Source organism: Pelobates fuscus, chromosome 5 (assembly GCF_036172605.1).
Source record: "Pelobates fuscus isolate aPelFus1 chromosome 5, aPelFus1.pri, whole genome shotgun sequence".
NCBI lineage: Eukaryota > Metazoa > Chordata > Amphibia > Anura > Pelobatidae > Pelobates > Pelobates fuscus.
The window spans coordinates 334,532,052-334,552,560 of record NC_086321.1 but is presented as its reverse complement, the minus strand read 5'-3'; the positions used below and the strand labels follow the sequence as shown (position 1 = coordinate 334,552,560).

At 40.0% G+C, this 20,509-nt stretch overlaps 1 protein-coding gene across 1 annotated transcript; it reads left to right on the top strand.

Moving 5' to 3' along the window:
* The first annotated feature begins 1,056 nt into the window (after nt 1-1,056).
* On the top strand, nt 1,057-17,474 carry ZNF341 (zinc finger protein 341). Its single transcript, XM_063455727.1, has 16 exons — nt 1,057-1,123; nt 3,507-3,617; nt 4,201-4,385; nt 4,749-4,898; nt 5,645-5,878; nt 6,251-6,446; nt 7,086-7,170; nt 7,555-7,748; nt 8,210-8,400; nt 8,791-8,999; nt 9,876-9,972; nt 10,568-10,700; nt 13,254-13,365; nt 13,658-13,728; nt 13,915-14,102; nt 15,555-17,474. Exons 1-16 carry the CDS (start codon nt 1,093-1,095, stop codon nt 15,843-15,845), a joined length of 2,478 nt encoding a protein of 825 aa, XP_063311797.1. The 5' UTR covers nt 1,057-1,092; the 3' UTR covers nt 15,846-17,474.
* Nucleotides 17,475-20,509: the final 3,035 nt, after the last annotated feature.

Below are 20,509 nucleotides of genomic sequence, written 5' to 3'. Positions count from 1 at the left end.
TTCCATGGTGATTGCCTCCCCTTTAGTACTGCGGACCACTTTTCAGAACACCTCTTATACTAACTGTTTGTTTCAGTTTCTCTTACTTTTTTTTTTTTTAACAGATTTGCAAGATATTAAATTAAGAAAATTTCTCATGTTCTATTTTAGGAAATAATTTTTGACCAATTCTTAAATTCAGGTACTTTTAGAGCCAATCTTGCTCTGAACTGGAAACCCATCTTGATCAAATGAAAGAAGGTTTAACAAATTAAGAAATATAGCAAATCCAGTGAACTTTGTGTATGTCTGTAATCTATCCTCCAAATTTCCCCAATATCATAGTGAATAACATTGCTCCTATGTCTAGGGGCACACTAAGCACCATAACAGCTTATTGAAGTGGTTATGGTACTATGAGTCTTTGGGTGCCCTGCGTGTTTTTGTCAAAGTTTCTAAAGTGTTTTTTTATTTATGTTTTTCAAACTGGGGTTCTCAGAGGCACCCATAGCTCACCCACTCTTCAGTTGCCCCAAATAACACTGAAATAAAATGTCTTCATTATCTGTGAAAATACACCCATCTTTATACAGAAAAAAAAATGACATTGCTATGGGCAGGTTAGACCAGACTGCTGTTCAGGTTTGGAGGGATTTGCTGTATAGCTACTACAATGAGCAGGAGTATTTATGAGACTTAGAGTGCCACTTTAAATGCATTCAAAGGTATTTAATTAAAGTGGCAATTGATCAGGGAATTTCAAAAGTGTAGGAAAGATAGCCTGCCAAGCTGTAATTGCAACTTGTCAATTTGATCATTTTTCAGTTTATTACAATTTGCTGTTTAGTGAATGAACCCCCAGGCATCTATGTAAATTGATTATTTTGCGGGCCAAAAGTTTCCCTGAAGAAAAAAAATATATATAATAAATAAATATTCCTGCTGAGCTGCGGACAAGTTGCATTTTAGTAAATAGCTCTTTTAGATAATTAATGGCAATTAGCTTTTAAACCCATATAGATATTTTAACAAGCCCTCTAACGGCCGCTTTGGGTATTGCACGCAATTCACATTTCCCATAATGCTGCTTTTACCATTTCTGCAGCTTACAAGATGGCGCAAACGATATTTGAAGCCTTTGAAGGTAAATCGGGCATTAAACCCCCTTCTAGACCCTATCCAGTATGGTGGGACATCGCAGAGCCATTCAGGTCTGGGCCATGCTTGCTGGGGGACTCCTGCTACTCTGCTGTGTAGGGAAAGAAGCAGAATGTGCAGAGGGGGGGGAAGTCACATGGAAGAGCTGAGACTGAGGACTTCAGCTTTAGCAGAGGGGGGAAGGGCTTCCTGGAAAAGCCGCCATTATTAAAAGCAGGGGAGATGCTAGCTATTTGGAACTGCAGATACCCCATGGGGGACATATTGTTGTCAAGGAGTGTCTTAAAGTACTCTAATTCTTCATATCACAGCCAGATATCCTGCAGGTCACTGACCAGCTGTTTAATAGAATTCCAAGAACACTAGTGAGCATTCTATAGATAGAATGATACTATGTAGCTCATATCTGTAGATAGAAACTATAAATGGCTAATATTGTGAAACTACCATTTGCCAATCAGCCTTTGCAGGGTGCTTGTGGACTGCACTTCCTTTGATGCACAGCCAGCCATTGCTACCATCATACCAGAATCTGGGGTGCCAGAATGACCCCCCGCCCCCACTTATATAGCCTACAATGTGTGGGTTCTGGGATGTATAGACCCAAAGAGCAAATTAGCTTTGGATCAGTACTAGATTATTTATATTCGAGATCAAATTAACTTTTGTAGCAATTTGAATCTAAATACTTATTTAGAGTTTATTTAGTAAACAGTTTTAATATTGATCAGTGGTGCATCAAAAGCAAATTTGCAGTTTTAGCCAAAATAATGTATATGGGAAAAATGTACATTAGAAAAATAATGTATGTGTGTATGTATATATATATATATATATATATATATATTTATTTTTTATATATATATTATTTGCTTGCCTGATTATTTTATGTCCAACTTTTTTATATTTTTATTTTTTTATTATGTGTTAATTTGTTTGGAGTGTAGTCCTGGCAGTATTTGGGGTTCATTCACTAACGTGTGAATTGTTTGGAATGTAAAGTGTAATTAAAATTTTTTAGGCCAAAGTAGTCAGACAAGAAACATAGCTTAATTGGGGTTTTTTTTTTTTTTTTTTTTTTTTTACCATATAGACTGTTTTGGCATAAAATTTTACATTTACTTTAAGTTTTTAAATAAAATTGTAGACAGTTTGAAAAAAATTGAGAGTTAACAGCAGTGCAGCATGGCAGAACCCTGCTAACCTTTACCAATATTATGCCCACATAAGGAGGAAGGAAACTTTACCATTACCATGTCCGCAGCTCAAGAGGGGTCGCTTTGAAAACGGTTTCACAAAAAAAAAACAAAGGAACTTCATGCATGTCCTTCTAACTCCATGACCACTGCAATAAGATATATATAGCAGTTATAGTGCTTGGAGTAACAGTCTGAATGTCTCTTTTTTTTTTTTTTAAGTATGAAAAAATATAACCTAGATGTTATTCACCATCAGCATGAAGTGTATCTTTAGCGGTGTGGAAATTTAAAAAAAAAAAAAAAAAAAAATTTAAAAAATCTACTGAAGCAGTATCACAATCTATTATTTGTCTTTAATGATAATCTACTTGGCCTGAGACAAAAATAATTTCAGTTTGGAACCCCTTGCCTAGTGCTCTGGACATTGACAGGGTCACTCACTAAACTCAGAATTTTTGAAAAAGTGTTTTGTGAGTAACTGTGAGTGTCTCACCCTCTGCCTCTTCCCATAGTCTCCCCCAATTCCCACCATTGTGTATGTGTGCCTACTTGCTGTATGTAATATGTTTGTTTGCTGACTGCGTAATGTGTGTGTCGTGTGTTTGGCTTTGTGTAATGTGTATGGTGTACACTAGGTACGTGTAATATCTGTGTATGCTGGCTGTATATAATATGTGTGTGTGATGTTTGTCTGGCTGTGTGTACGGGATATTGTCTGATTGTGTGATGTTTATTCACAGTGTGTAGTGTGCGCCTGGGAAAAAGAAAAAAATATGCCTGTGCGAAACTACATTTCCCATGTGTCAGGCGATAGGACTTCTCTCCCGGTGAGACACTTCTGTTTTTTTTCAACCAGAGACCACACACCATACAACAATAATTTAAAAATGTGAGACCTACAGTCAGGATTATTGTCTAAAGTGTCAAGAACTCAAAGTAAATTTTTAATTTTAGACCAAAATAGACTGTTTTGGTCTAGAATGTGAAATTCACTTTAAATAGTCGACAAGTCATATTTGGTAAATAACTGTGTCTGTTTTATAAAAATGAAACTATTCTAATTTGAAAGTTTATTTTTATGATAATTCTGCTATTATGGCTTATATTTGCATAGCAACTGGAAAGAATAACATGCTGTGATAATGAAAGAAATGTGTTGTGTTTTTCTAGGCATGGATAACCAGACCGTCCTCGCAGTCCAATCACTGCTGGATGGGCAGAGTGGAGTGTCGGATCCCACCGCACAATCTGTCAATAACTCCGGCACCATACAAGGACTGGGTAAGAACGTAGTCTGTGCATTTTATACTTTATAATATAAAGTGCTGGAAGTGATAAAATTGTTCTGACATTGAAAGTTTTTTTCTTTTGTAAAGGAACACACTAAGCACCATAACCACTGTAGCTTGTTGCTATGGTGCCAGGAGTTCTCTGCTCCTCTCACCCCCTTCCATTTCAAGGAGTCAAACTGTTTTTGAATGGTTTTGCTGCTTACCTGGAAACCGCCAGTGCTGCTTCCCACCTCTGCTTCAGCCAACAGAGAGATGGGTGTTCCTTAGCAGGAACTCCCATTGCTCCCCTGAGCTTAGGTCTGCAGTGCAGGGCTTAGCTCATTGGCTGAGAGCATGAGGTGATCAATCACTTCAATGTGATCATACTACTGGGAAGTACTTTATATGTACTAATCTACATGTTTTAGCAAATATAACCTGGAGGTGGGATTGGACAAACCTATTTATTTTAATTATTATTCATTATTATTAGTCTGTTTACTATGTTGAAACATAATTCTTTTCATTGCTACTGAACATTCTCGTGATCTTGTGCCTATAGAATTTGTAGTTTGACTGTGTTTTCTTTTCAGATGATGAAGATGTATTCCTGTGCGGGAAATGTAAGAAACAGTTTAACTCTCTACCAGCTTTCATGATACACAAACGGGAGCAGTGTCAGGGTAACGCACCTTCTCTAGCGTCTGTGTCCATGGGCTCTCACAGCGTATATACCCCAGCGGTGAGCTCCGTCCAACAGTCACAGATTAACAGACAGGTGGGTAGAACAACCGTAAACCTCCGGTGCTTCCTAAGGTTACATACTAGGTGGTTATCTAAGAAACCGTCATTGACCTAAATCTGCAGAAGACATACAGAAAGGTAAGTAATAGGGCTTTCTAACGCAGGGGTTGGAAACCTTCGGCACCTCCAGATGTTGTGGACAACGTCCCCCATAATACTCTTACAGCCACGATGCTGGCAAAGCATCATGGGAAATGTAGTCCAGCGCATCTGAAGTGCTGAAGATTGCCACCCCAGATCTAGGATTATAGTACTACTGCCATACTCTGAATCATGTGAGATTAGGTTATTGATATTCAGTGTGGTTGAAAAGTGAGATTTCTCTTCTCCCTCTCAGATCTCCACGTACATTGCGGTTCCTCCATCTCCGCTAATCCAGACGTTGGTGCAGGGGAATGTGTTGGTGAATGATGAGGTCCTTCTGTCTGCAATGTCAGCTCTCACCTCATTGGACCAGCCAATGCATTCCATACCGGGACCAGTGCAGGTGAGTGAATACACCTAGAGGCCGTTATTATTTGTGTACGTTGAGATGTTAGCAATGAATAAGTATGTCGGTACCTCAGCATTTCATACATTATTAGATTATAGTAAGTTCAGAAGTGCAGGAAATTACAAGAAGGCACAATACAGTTTGAGTATTACATCTCAAACTGTCAGCTATAGCATGCTATTTAGTTAATAAAACACATTGCTTTGGATAAACATGTAAAAATCTACAATAAAATATATAAAAAGGACCACATACAGTGTAATAAAGTTTAAAACACCATACAAGGGGCTAGGGATATATTGCACTCACAAACTAAAAACTGATTTGAGGCAGACATAAATCAAATGCTGCAGAACCTTCTTTGTTTTTTTTGTTTTTTTTCCTCCCCAAAGTTAGTACATATAGGGAAAAATGAGAAACAGACACATAGTGCAAAACTGTGTACAATAGTAAACAATATTACGCGTTGCACTTACAAATTAGAGTAGTAATAAAAACACATCAACATAACACAATCCGAAGGAGATCACCAGAAAACAGGAACAGTGTCCAACTGGAAAGATAAGAAAACAACAAATTAATTTAAATAAAATACGGATATTATGCGTCTCTCCTGGCTCTACGTGTTTTGTCCGACTTCAGACTTCGTCGGGAGCTTCAAAACATCTTAGTTTTTTAGATGTATCTCATCGATGTAGTATAAAGATCATTTTAATACATTTTTTTCCTTCCATTTTCAGAGTAACCTGAGTATGCACACTAGCGGGACTTACCTCCATGCTCCATCCTTGCCACCACGGCTGCAGCACCCACCTCCATCTGCCCCTGCTCATGGGCATCTGGGTGTGCCCGTGCAAGCAAACAGCAGCAGCTGCAGTACCGTAGTGCAAGTGTACAGCTCTCCCATCAGCATGCCCGGCAACCCATCGATGGAAATGCACGGGCTGAGCATGGCTCCATATACCCAGATCGAGGTAAAAACAGTGAATTAGTAACTGTTACATGCCCAACTTGTTAGCTCTTATGTATGTAAGCTATCCCCGGCCATTTAGCAGGTAAAATTACTAGCCTTATATTGTTATATATTGTTTTAACCATTTTTGCAATCACAGAATGTTTTATATCAGGGAACCCAAAAGGTAGATCACTGGATGTTGAAGAACTACAGCTCCCATGATGCTTTGCATGCCTTTAGATTGACAAGGCATTATGGAAGTTGTAGTTTTAAAACATCTGGGGATCTACCTTTTGGGCACCCCTGTTTTACATGATATGTTCAGATTTGAATTTGTTACTTGTTAGAAGACATGTTACAGATGAGATTGCAGTGCCATTTTAACTTGCAGGTTCCCAGCCAGTGTGTAGAGAGTACAGTCTACAACACCCCCCCAGTATACAGCCCCGGGAAGCAAGGCCTGAAATCCAAAACTACAAGCAGCTGTTCTCCATGTGCTGACTTGAATGGGAACAGCATAGGGCCTGTGGAACCAGCTCTTCCCAGCAAAGCTCGTCGCCCCAAGACTGACCGGGTCGTCCAGAATGGTGTGTAATTGGAATGTATATCAGCACTATATAATGAGGTTGAAATGCTTCTGAAGTGATAACATTGATTATATCGTTACAAGGGCATCTCTCAAGGAATAGGATATATTAAGCAGCAAGTGAACAGTCAGTTTTTGAATTTCATGTGTTGAAAGAGAAAAAATGGGCAAGCAAAAAGATCTGAGTGACTTTAAAAAGGGCCAAATAGTGATGGCTAGATGACTGAATTCTGAATAGATACATTTAGGCAATACTAGCTGGTTTGTAAAAATTTTCGGGCTATAGTCACATTTTGACAATTTCAGTCAATTTTGCTCATTTGAATCAGATCACTAAAATTCAGTGAATAAATGTAGTGAATAAACATATATCTATGTATATAATCGTCCTCAATTCGTTCGGTCTTGACAAATCCTCCATGATTGAGACACACTTCTGTCATTGTGACAGCACTCAAGGTATATTCTCTATTTTGAATTCTTTACAATAATTAATACAAGACATTTATGCTGTGAAGGTATTTGAAGAACATCCTTTTATGTGGCCTTATATCTAACACCGTATGGTGTTAAGAAAATGTATATGTCAGTGCAGTAAATGCTCTGGTATTTTTTTTTTTTTTTACTGGTCAATCTTTAGGAAAAGTGAAATCTCCCAAGCTGAAATGTACCTTTTGTGACAAGGCATTTGGGAAAAACTTTGATCTTCAGCAGCACATTAGAAGGTAAGTCATTGCCTTCACTAGCTTCTTCTCAGCTTCATAGAACACTCCAAGAAATGGTGGAGGATCTCAAGAGCCGAAGTTCAACAGTAGCTGGGGCCTACTTGTTAGCACTTCAGTTACTTGCTCGTGACATAAATCAGTCACCGCATGCTCCAAAAATGTGTTCACTATCTTAGAATCTAGTGTTCTATAGTGATAATTGGTATAATGATGATAATAAATTAAGTGTAAATGAGCCAGATGTTGGAAAGTATGACATTCTACGAACTTCTAGAAATAAAATGTTCTAGAACCAAACACTGCGTTCTATAAAAATTCCAACACTTTGTTCCACTGAAATGTTCCATATTATCTTTGCAAATTCTAGTTTACTGTCTCTTGTAGCCACACAGGTGAAAAGCCATTCCAGTGCATTGTGTGTGGACGAGCTTTCGCACAAAAATCCAATGTCAAAAAGCATATGCAAACCCACAAGGTGTGGCCAAGGGCCCCCAATACCACAAATGCCAAAGGCCATGTGACACTGCAAGTGGATCCTCTAAACGGCTCACAACCAGAGGAAACTGTGGAGAATAATGGTGAGTAGTAGTAATAATGGGAAAAGTGGGTAACTACAGGACTAGAGTAAAATGGTACTCACTCAACTTCTCAACACTAAAATGCAATAAATCTAGAAAAAGCACAGGATCCAGCACAGGTGAAAAGTGGGTTTACTAGTGAATTTTAATTTGTTTGAAGAACCTAAGAAAGACCGTTTTATATGGAACAATACTTCCCACGTGGTCTCCCCCATAGGTTATCGCAAGAGAAGGTGGAGTTTAATACCTTGACTTGAACAGGCTGGTTGCACAGCAGCTGGATTACTGTAGGTTGTTCACTCCTGGTATATTCACAATAAGGGTGGCTTTAAAACTAGAGGGTCTCCATCAGTTTGACATTCAGACAATTGAGCAGCCTTTCAGACAGATCTGTTGAGTATGAGAAACCTTTTAAGCTCTTATTAAGCATGATCATGTTTAATATATCTTTGTTCTTGCAGCCCCTGGGCAAACCTCTCCCGAGGAGCCACCGACTGAAGGAATGGACACAGCACCAAATGACATGGCAGAGGGCGCAGACGACAAGCAAGTGCTTCTCGTGGACAGCTCCTACCATTGCCAGTTCTGTACCAGCAAGTTTAGCAGCTATTTTCAGCTCAAATCACACATGACGCAGCACAAGCAGGAACAGGTATGTAGAGTGGAATAAGAGTTTAAAAGATGACTGCGTATAGTGAGACTCTGCACTCTAACATCACAATGGATCAGTAAAGTTCACATTTTCAAAAGTCTAAAAAGTCTTTGATACCTGGCGGCAGTCACAGAGAGCACTACTACGAAACTTAGGTTTATTTTCAAGGTGGGATTGTAGGTCTCAGAATTAATAGAATTACTTTGAAAGTCAAGTTGACAAGGGACTCATGAATCATTTCACAATTTTGATGTCCTTGTCATGTGACACATAGAAAATAATCCACATTAAAAGGTTTCTATATCCAGTCATTGAGTGGTTCGCAACAGAAAGGTTTTTTAAAAAACACATCCAAACAATCTTCTACCAGAATCATTCCTCTGTCTACAGGTGTATAAGTGTGTGGTGAAAGGCTGTGGTCATACGTCCCAGAAGCTGGATCAATTTTTGGAGCATATCAAAACCCACCAGGAGGAGATGACTTATCGTTGTCACTTGTGTAACAAGGACTTCACATCCCTCTACGAGATGAGTATCCACCAGTATTCCCACAGTTTACTGCCTCAAATCGCCCCCAAGAAGGAGATGACTGTGTACAAGTAAAGTATCTTTATGTGTAGACTCCACGTTTTAGAGATTCCATGTTTTGTGATGTATAAAGTAATAATACGAGCTGTACATAGCTTCTTTGGACATGATCTGAGGACTGAGCATGATAATGGCAGGTGAAATGTAACACTAAGAAAGGCAATGTTATACATTTAATAGCAAAAATAAATCTGTGAGTTGTTCTTTAACCCCTTAAGGACCAAGCTTCTGGAATAAAAGGGAATCATGACATGTCACACGTCATGTGTCCTTAAGGGGTTAAATGAGAGTGAGTTAGGAAAATGGTTAAATTAAAATTAAATTAGGAGTCATTTTAGACAATAGAACAGAGTGCAGTGTCCACCAGAAGCTGGAAGGGCTGTTACGGTTACTTACTGGTAAACCAAAAATATTTGCTTGTTTATAAATCAATGATATTTAACCCCCACCCTCTTTGTACATACAATGAAAATGTGCTTCCCTGGGTATGAAGGAAAGCTAGTAGAGATGGAATTGATACAAAAACAAAAAAGTCTATTTTTTTTTTTACATTTGGAATTTCAAATTTTGTCCATACAAACATTTTAGTGCTTATCGGTTTATTAACAGGAGTTTACAAAATGCTCTCAGTGTAGATTTTATATTTATTTACAGAAAGAACAATACTCCTACGTACAGAAATGGATTGAATCATTTTCTTATTGGCTTAGGATGAGAATAGGATTCTTCATGAGATATCTGCCTCCTTAGTCTAAATGGAGAAGGATATTACTGGTCCAGATTTCACTGTTTACACTCCAAGTGGCTAGAACACAACTTGAGAGAGGGGCCATGCCTATGACTGCATTAACTGAAGTTCCAATAATTTAGTCTGTATTGTCTTGCAGGTGCCTAAAGTGTATGAGTAAATACTCCACTCCAGAAGCATTAGAGCAACATGTTCAGACAGCCACCCACAGTTACCCCTGTCCCCACTGCCAGAAGGTGCGTGATTCTGTCCATAATACCCTACCCTTTCTTAATTCAACATCTGAACTGCTGGCCTCATCTCTCTTTGTTTTCTTTTTATTGTTAACTGTGACAATGTATTTATAAAGTCAGATCTATTTTACAGCACTTTGTAATGTTGAGATCTGTCTTATTTACTTTTTAGATCTCGTATCTTTAAAGCCTGTGTTTACCATACAATAGGCTTGGTAGCTACATTACTTTTAAAGGGGATAGGCAGGACACAAATGGTTGTAGCTCAGATGTAGTACTGCATTTAAATGTAGTTTGGTCCATATCTTTTCTGATATTGTGAATTCTATGCTTAATGTTTGATCTACAACCTTTTTGCGTGGTTTACATGTATTACAGTGTAGGAATGAATTTGTGAACGTTTACAACTTTTGAAAGCCTAGGGTGTAAATCTGGTATTGGATAACTATGAGGAATAAGAACAGTGACATTAATTGCTATGGCTCAAAATTTGGTTCTCTTACAACTTTGCAGTTCCTTTACTTATTGCTTAACTCATATTTTCCAATCATGCATCAGTTGGTAAAATTTCATCTGCATTTTAATTATCCCGTGGCAGGTTTTTCCTTGCGAACGCTACCTCCGTAGGCATATGCCCACCCATGGTGGAGGGGGGCGCTTTAAGTGCCAGGTGTGCAAGAAGCTATTCCGAAGAGAACACTACCTGAAGCTTCACAGCCACATCCACTCAGGTATTGCCCACAATGAAAGGTCAATAGTAGCTTTACCTCTCAATGTGATAGCTCTGGTTTCTGGGCCCCACCTCCCTGCCATCCATGTCTGCAGCTATAATGACAATGGCCACTGCTTCATGGCCACCTTAATGAGACCATTGTCACTTGGCAAGTCCATACGACATCCCTGTTCTGCCTTAACACTACATTCTGTGGTGTGCCATCCAGTTGATTTCATTCATACCTAGAATGTGACGGCAGTTTCTCCCCCGCTCCAGACCATGCGTGGGGTCATCGCCATGTGGCCTCAAGCTCGGTTGCCTCTCGGGTCCGGGTCTTTCCCTTTGTGGGCGCTGTGGAAGGTCCTGGTGGTAGTCCACCGCCGGCGGTGAGTGACCTTCCCGCTGTGTGGTTGGCGTTTTGGAGGAAGTCTCCTAGTGACCCCCAGTCTGGATGGGCATACCACCCTTCGTGGTAAGGCGGTTTTGCCCGGGATCCGCTCCATCCGCCCTATGACTTCAGTCAGTTCCTCCACCTTATGGCAAGTGGGGTTTTGTTGGGCCTCCCTGTGCTCCAATTTTGCCCAGAATTGTCGGAACAGGGTCTCCAGGCCCTCATGGAGGGGCCGGGAGGGTGCAAGGTCAGTCGCATGGCCCGCAGCCGCCATTTTGCTAGCGGCAGTTTGCGCTTTTGATGCTCGTTTCAGGCTGTTGCCGTCGTTTGTAATCCAAGTTGGTTTGGGAGACCTGCTGATTGGGACCGGAATAACCCCCACCGGTCCTGGGGGGGGGGGGGGTCCGATACTGCGGGTGCCGCTTGTTTTGGTGGGCCGGGAGAGCGTCCGTCTCTCCCCTGCCCTGTGCAGAGTAGGCCCCAAGTCTCCGTTCCGGGAGTTCTGCCGGCATTCTGGCTCGCGAGGTATCCCCCAGTTCCCTAGACTCTATAGTACGCGGTGAGGCAGGTAGGGGTTCTGGGTAGGGTGTTTTACTCCTGATTTTTGGCAAGAATCCGGTCCAGGCTGGGGAGCTCACAGAAAGCATGTCTGCTCAGCTCCCCGGTCAGGCTCCGCCCCCTCATGTGTCCATTTCTGACAGCGACTCCCTCCCTCTCCCAGTGGCGTGTGGTGTACCCCAAGGTTCCATTCTTTGCCCCCTTCTATTCACATTATTTATAAATGATCTGCCTAATGTCTTCAAATCCTCAAATGTACACAGACGACACAGTAATCTATGCAAGCAAATCCGATCTACCGCAGCTTGAGGCTGTGCTCCAAGACTAGTTTACAGAGGTAGAAAAGTGGATCACAAAAAAACAAACTTTTCCTAAACACTGACAAAACTGTCACAATGCTCTTTGGAACAGTACCTAAATTACAAAATCCCTATCTATGCATCAAAACAAAATCAAATATCACACTGACCGCAGTCCACTCTTTCAAATATTTGGGTATGATGTTAGACCCCAATCTATCTTTTGGCCTACACATAGAAAAACTTTATCCAAAACTAGGTGCCCTGTACAGAAACAAATCCTGCCTAAGCCCTACAGTAAAGGAAAAGATTGTACAGCAAATGCTGATGCCAATTATTGATTATGGGGATGTAGTATATGCACCTGCACCGCAAACTCACCTAAATAAGCTTAATACATTGTATCACTCGTTCTGCCGCATTGTGCTACAATGTAATTACAGGACCCACCTTGTGACATAATAAAAGAACTAAACTGGCTGTCGCTGGAATCCAGCCTTTTGATTAACAGCTTTTCTGGGAAGCTCCCACTCTACCTGAGCAGAATGCTCTCCTCGGCTGTTCCCACCTCCTATAACCTCTGATCCAGTACCAGCACTTTTAGTCTACCTCAATACAAAAAGAAAGCAGCCCAAACCTCCTTTTCCTACAGAGCACCGCAATTATGGAACAACCTCCCGCACACTTTCAAATCTTCCACAAGCCTACCCCTTAAGGACACATGACATGTGTGACATGTCATGATTCCCTTTTATTCCAGAAGTTTGATCCTTAAGGGGCTAAGAGATCCATCTCTACATATCTCAAAACAGAATGTCATGGTTGATTAAATGTTTCTTACATGTTCTATGTTATATTTTGTATATATTGTATCAATGCAATGTTTTGTGAACCCAGGACATACTTGCAAACGAGTGAAATCTCAATGTATCCATCCTGGTAAAATAAATAAAATAAATCTACAGCAATATAGCAAGTAATATACAATCAGCAAGTCAAAACAGTGTTCTAGATTAGATGACAAGACGATAATCACACGTGCTGGCAGTAGAGTGTAAGTAAAGGGTTCATTCTGGTGAAATCTCATAAGTCAAGAGATATTATGAGATTGTTATTTAATTATTGATTGTTTATACCACCCTTGGAAGCATTCACAAAATAGTAATTAAAAAAAAGAAAATAGTCTGGCAGATTATGCTAGCAGTCAAAATTGTATTTGTGATGATCCAACTTCATCCCATGCTTTCATTTATCTCATGAATATCACCACTCGGCAATTTGTCCCTGCAGAGCCTAGGCAATAATGTACTGTTCCCCATAGGTGAAAAGCCATTCAGATGTGAGCTGTGCAAGTCCGCCTTTAATCGAAAAGACAAGCTGAAGAGACATATGTTGATTCACGAGCCATACAAAAAGTACAAGTGTCCCTTTGCGTAAGTCTATATCTTTTTTTTTTTTTTTACTGTTTTCTCTCCAGTTGTGAACATAAAGGCGGTTTATCTGTGCTTTTCAGGCTCACTCTCAACTAGCATGTGGATCACAACTGACATCACCACCAGCCAGGCAATTGTTTGGTTAGTGGTGATGGGAGTTGTTGAACCAAGTTTGAATGCATCTGTGTATATATGAGGTTACATCTTCAACTTCACTCACTTTCCTTTACTGAAGAATATACAGGTTAGATAGCTAGATAGATTAATAATGTCTGCATCTAAATCCCTACAGATCTCACTCTGGATGCAACAAAGAATTTAATCGCCCTGACAAACTGAAAGCTCATATCCTGTCGCATTCCGGTGAGTATCCAATGGTTATGATTATGTTCTAAAAGGAAGATTACATACACACAAAAATCCAGATTTCTCATTAACCTGAAGATCTGGGAGCATCTGAAATTTAGGCAGAATTATTATTTATTTTTTTGTGTGTGCTAATTTCTGTAGTGTTGGATACTTACCCATGTGATATTTTCTTCTTTTTAGGCATGAAGACACACAAGTGTCAGTATTGTACCAAATCTTTCAGCCGACGAGCGCACATGTTGGAGCACCAGCGCTGCCACACTGGCAATTATCGGTATTGCTGCCCAGACTGCGGCAAAGGTTTTACACGGCAGAAGTACATGAAAGAGCATAAGTGCAGACTGCAGGAGGATAACGAGAAGGAACAGGTGAGGAATTTTATCAAGTGTAGACCACCTCTGTTATGGAACTCTAGGCCATCAGTCCCAAACTCTATAGCATGTCCCTTAGAAGTCCTTACTTCTCATGCCTGCTATGCTTCTAAGCAAGCACTTTGATACACACAGATAATGTGTGGGGGTGTGAAGTCAGTGCAGCAGAGGGTAGCGTTTAAATCAGGGCTGTCCAACTTGCGGCTCCCCAGATGTTGCTAAACTACAGCTCCCATGATTCTTTTAATGAAACAGATAGCCAAGGAATCATGGGAGTTGTAGTTCAGCAACATCTGGGGTGCCGCAGGTTGGACAGTCCTGGTTTAAATGGTCTTTCAGCTGCAGATACCTGATTCCATCTAGTGCACTCACTAAGACAGCGTCTGTGCTCTCCATGGCTGGTCTGTCTGTACAGGCTGTAAGGGGAAAATCTTTTTAGAATGGGGAGGGGGAAAATTTTTAACGTGCAGAGTCTTTGGTTTTTTTTTTGTTTTTTTTTTTAATTACACACATTTGTGCGTACAAAATAATTTAGCTAATTTGATAGCTCTCTGAGAACAAAATCAAACTTGTTCTGGTGCTAGAAGTCACTTCTCTGCATTTTCAAATTAGACATTTGGGTATAGTATACACATGTATTTGTTGTGTTTCCAATTTGTTATGGTATAGTAGTGTAACAGTACTTATTTGTACTATATTTGCTTTAATTCATCATCCAGGAATCGATTGTATATGCTCACTATTGTGTTTTATACCCCACCTCCTATAGACTAAGCTCGTTTGAGCAGGGTCCTCTTCAACCTATCGTTCCTATAAGTTTTCTTGGAATTGTCCTATTTATAGTTAAATCCCGGCTCTTACAATATTGTAAAGCGCTACGGAATCTGTTGGAGCTATAAAAATGGCAATAATAATAAAAAATGTGTTCTCCACTTAAGGGAAGGTTTTTGGGGTGGAGAGGCACAATAGGTGGCCAAGGACCCCAATTCACTGTTAAACGGTAAGTAAATGGACAATGGTAGGGTACTACACCCATTCTGACCACTAAAGAGATGAAGTGGTTATGATACCTCATTTAAAGGGACAACACAATGTCCGACTAAAAATTACTATTATTTGTTTTAAATAATTTATTAGTAGTATATACCCAAAGAAAACATGCATACATTTAATTATGCATTATCTTCAATAGGCTTTCTAAAACAGCTTGCAAAACCTTTGCAAATCCTCCCCTTCTTTCCCAGGCCAAACTTTCTATGGCTGTCCAATTACAGACTTTCCAATGCAGCTCAATGAGAAGTCTTTACAAGGCAGGTGCTCTGAGCAACTGCTGCCTCTTTAGTATATCTCCATTGAGTTAAACAGGACCAACTGCCTGACAGCTAGGTGTTTGGAATGTTAATTTTTCAGTGTTTGGAGTGTTCCTTTGATTTTGTGTGTTTGTTACAGGTTAGGAAAATCCAAAGGCGGAAAGGACGAGGGAAACCAGAAGATGAAAGTGTACCAGAGATGACGGTGACACTGACAGAATTAAAGAGCAGTACAGAAACTCTTGATAATACTGAAGGCCAAAGAAAGGAGCAATTTCAGCAGTCGGACGCTGTACTTTCCATAGTGGTCAGTGGTGCTGGTGGCCCCAATGAGAACTTGACAGTGCCTCCTGTTGTAGACAGTATGACCCCAACCACTGTGACACTAGCAGAGCTGACAGTACCTATATTTATCCAGAACCCAGAATGAGCTGAGATGATGGATTAGATTATGTTAGCAATTTAGCTGCCCTTCTCACTATGAATTCTAGAACGTTATCTAGTAGATGTGGAGCTCTGTATAATTACAGTTAAAATAATCAAAGTCTTGGAGTCTTTGCAGAAGACGGGCTGCTTACAATTCCTGTTATCCACCGAGACAAAGATTTGAAAAAACGCAAATCTTCATTGGATTTCTCTCCAATATTACTCCGGGTCTGCATTTATTACCCATACACTTCTGACTGTAATATTAGCTTAAAATTTTGATGGTAAAGAAAGGAAATTGGGGGATCCCTGTCAGATCAACGTGAGCAGAAAGCGAAAATATAGGGGTCAAGAAATGTGTTGTATCTACTTTGGGCATTGTTGGTCCTAAATTACAGGATATTATTCCTTGATTCTCGATAAAGAAACTGCTTGACATACTGTCAGGAGCAAGAGTATCCCAGCATGCAACTATGGATCAGTCCTAGTCAGGATGTCAAAAGGATCAACATGATAGCAGCTTTTTAATGGTCCATAGCATGGACCAGGTTTAGCACTAGGAACTCGAAAAAGGCAAGACAAAAGGGAAAGAGAGTATCCTAGTCAAAACTAGCCTACGGCCAAGAGACTACGTAAGCGATTCTAGAACTTCTTGAAATACTCTTGAATGATTTAACAAGGCCAGAGGTCAGCATACCAGATATCAGTGTAGTCAGGGCCTGCTAAACCAAAAGCACAAATAACTCCCAAAAAATTACGAACGTACTAACAAATGGCAAGAACTATGACATGGCATGGTGCCCCCCATGATTCTGGTCTTAAATGTGCTAGATTCTGCATCATGTTAGCTGCACATTTTTGCTGTGTATTCATCACAACTACATTGATGTAAACTGAAGTTATCAGCGGAGACCGTGTGAGAGCGCGTTATACAGGATATACTGTGCAGGCTGCATCACACAGATGAGAGATTCTGATACGAAACTGTATGTCAGGATTTTCCTAAAAACATGACTGTTACCGAGCCATCAGGGCTAAACTAGTGAATCGCTGATTTTACGGTTTGACATGGAAAGAGGTCAAGCTTCTGAGAGTTCTAAATATGTAAGCGCAAACATTGTCACTTTCACCTTTTCCCATTCAACTTTCGTTTATCAAAAGGGCTGAGACCAGCTTTGCAAATAATAGTAAAGACTATAACCATTTTTTCTACAGTGAAGAAGAAAGCAATGATCATCTGTTAACTAAAACCAATGCCACTCAGTGCATTGAATTTCTCACCCTCGTTAGAAGGGTATATATGTTTTGTGTGCTTCAAATATATTGTATATTGTGTATTTTTTAAAATATATACATACATGTTCTCTTACATGTATGATGTACCTATACAATTGTGTATAAATGTATTCAACATATATACAACACTGTTTAAAATGTTGGGTAATGTTTGTCAATTAGAATTAAAGGGACATGCATCACTTGATACATTTTTTTTCTCTCTGCAAATGAATGCCACTGTACATGGAATATGACTTATTCTGGACTGGCTAATTACATACTAATGCAGCAGCAATATAAACTATCTCGGTATGTACAGCATTTCACATACAGACTGCAAGCACCATGACCACTTCAAAACACTGAAGTGGTTATGGTGCTTGGAGTAACCCTTTAACATTATAAATAAATATTTATTCATAATGTTTGAGTTTTACCTTTAACCCCTTAAGGACCAAACTTCTGGAATAAAAGGGAATCATGACATGTCACACATGTCATGTGTCCTTAAGGGGTTAAGTATATATTTCTTGTAATATATATATAAACATATGAATTTTGTGTTTGTAGTTAGATCCATAACTACTGTGTAAAATTTCTCCTAGGACCCAAGAACTAGACACTAATGCAAAATAATGTAGAATGCAGCAAATCAAGATCCGTGTCAGGAGCAGAGAGAGGTAGGATGATGGTATATACAACAAAAGTGAGACAGTGAGAAATGAAACTTATAGCATTATACTTAGTAGATCTCTTCCCTATTTTAGAGTGTTTATGATGCAACCACATAGGAAGTGTGACTGTGGTAAGACAAACTATTAACCACTCTGCACTGGATTCTAGAGCCAAACTACTACACCACAGTTCTTGTGGTGGAATCTCGGTAAAAATAAATTTAGTAGGCCGAGATTACCACGTGGCATGTGTACGTGCATATGCTGACGTATCGATCAGTTGGTTGCACGAGGCAAGATACGATCAGTAGTGTACGGAGCATGTGCAAGAATACAGGATGTAGTATTCCCCTCCTCCATTGTGCTGGACAGGCCATGCGGTCAAGCAGGAAGTTAATTCTTATTTGTATTGATTGGTCAAGAGAATGTGCGGGTGGAGCTTAATATGGGAGGAGTTATGTGCCTATATAAGGAGCCTGCACTATTGTCCGGGGCTCAGAACTTGCTGTATTTTGGTGACATTAGTCCCTCTGAGTCCCGATCGGTGATCCAATAAAGAATCTCTTCCTTCCTGAAGAAACCTGTGTCCATCTCTCTGTGCTTGGCTTCCGTCAGTTTCTCCGGTATCATTCTGATTCCACTGTTTTTATAAATGTCATAGTTCTGCTGTTTTTGAAGAATAAGATGGTCCAGTACCTTGAAATTATATCAGTGTGCAGGACTGTTGTGTATCACAGAAACATGCTAAGCACCAAAATTACTCCATCTTAATGAGTGATTTCTGGCAACAACAAAAAAAGAAAATGTAAACTAAAGTGTTCCTTTAATCTGGGATGCAGAGCAGATATATAAGAATAGTACTAGTGTCCACAGATGTTCTCTGAACAAGAGTCTCCTGTTGGTGGCAATGAAGTCATGAGAAACATACAAGGTTATTCACAGAGTGATTTCAAAGAGAATTTCAGATTTAAGGCCAAAGCAGCTAAACTGAAAGAAAAGCTGACTTAGAGATTTCTTCCAGTTTGGCTATTTGTACCTTAAAGGAATATATACCTTAAAAGGACACTAGTCACTAAAACAACTTTAGCTTAATGAAGCAGTTGTGGCGTACAGATCATGTCCCTGCAATCTCACTGCTCAAGTCTCTGCCATTTAGGAGTTAAATCACTTTATACAGCCTTCCTAGAAACTTCCTGCAAAGAGTCATCTAATGTTTACACTTCCTTTACTGCAAATTCTATTTAATTTATAATTTATTATCTCCTGCTCTGTTAATAGCTTGCTAAACGCTACAAGAGCATCCTGCATGTAAATAAAGTTCAATTTACAGAGCATGAAATAAAAACTTTTAAAGTACAACGACAGAGGGCCTTATGCTGCTTCTTGCGTTGGAAAAACGTCGACACCCTGAAGCCACAGTCCTGGAAGGAAAGCCGTGGAAGCTTGCCCTGGCCTAACACCTCAGCAGAGGACTGAAAGCTGCTTTTCTATGCCCACTGGCTGACCCACTGATACCGGAGAAACTGACGGAAGCCAAGCACAGAGAGATGGACACAGGTTTCTTCAGGAAGGAAGAGATTCTTTATTGGATCACCGATCGGGACTCAGAGGGACTAATGTCACCAAAATACAGCAAGTTCTGAGCCCCGGACAATAGTGCAGGCTCCTTATATAGGCACATAACTCCTCCCATATTAAGCTCCACCCGCACATTCTCTTGACCAATCAATACAAATAAGAATTAACTTCCTGCTTGACCGCATGGCCTGTCCCAGCACAATGGAGGAGGGGAATACTACATCCTGTATTCTTGCACATGCTCCGTACACTACTGATCGTATCTTGCCTCGTGCAACCAACTGATCGATACGTCAGCATATGCACGTACACATGCCACGTGGTAATCTCGGCCTACTAAATTTATTTTTACCGAGATTCCACCACACCACTGCAAAGCAGCATACCCTTAAGCTGCACCTCCACACTAGGCTGGCATCTCAGGCCCCCACTGTGGGCATCGGCTGACTGATGCGAACAGCCACGGGGACTTGCATTACTCACCACTGTTATCAAGCACTGTACAACTGCATAACCTGTGGTTAATGCCTCCAATTTTCATTGTTATAATTGTTTATCGTTAAGGTTTTGTGTTCTTGTGCCCTTCAGATTCCCTTAGTTGAAATAGCCAGATTGGCCCACGTGGGATCCTACCCTTAGAGGCATTTGTCCCAGACCACACCAGCCTATCAGACATTCCTTTTCCTTTTGCTGCCATTGATAAATCTTAGCTTGTGATAGTTTAACTTTTATATTTAAATTGGTTCTTCTCATAGGCTCCTGCACCGAGAATAGCACTCAGCGGCTACTAAGCTACAGAATCAACTATAGTTTAGCGTGTTACACTATTTTATTTTCATTTCTTTGACTATATTAATGTCAGCCTAAATAATATGTCTGATTCAACCTTATTGCCCTCTCACTAGCTGACATAACTTGTATCAGCCTGTTTATTACTTACATTTTTTTTTACAGTTCTATCACATACCACAGTTTTATACCTCTTGCAATACCTGTATTTGCTGTCGTGGCATAACCAGCTTGTATGTCAAACCTTTGCACAACAAAAATAAAGAATTAAAAAAAACAAAAACTTTAACGTAAGTTACATCTGATTGAAAATGAAACCATGTTGTTTTCAAGCAGGCTGTATCAGTCA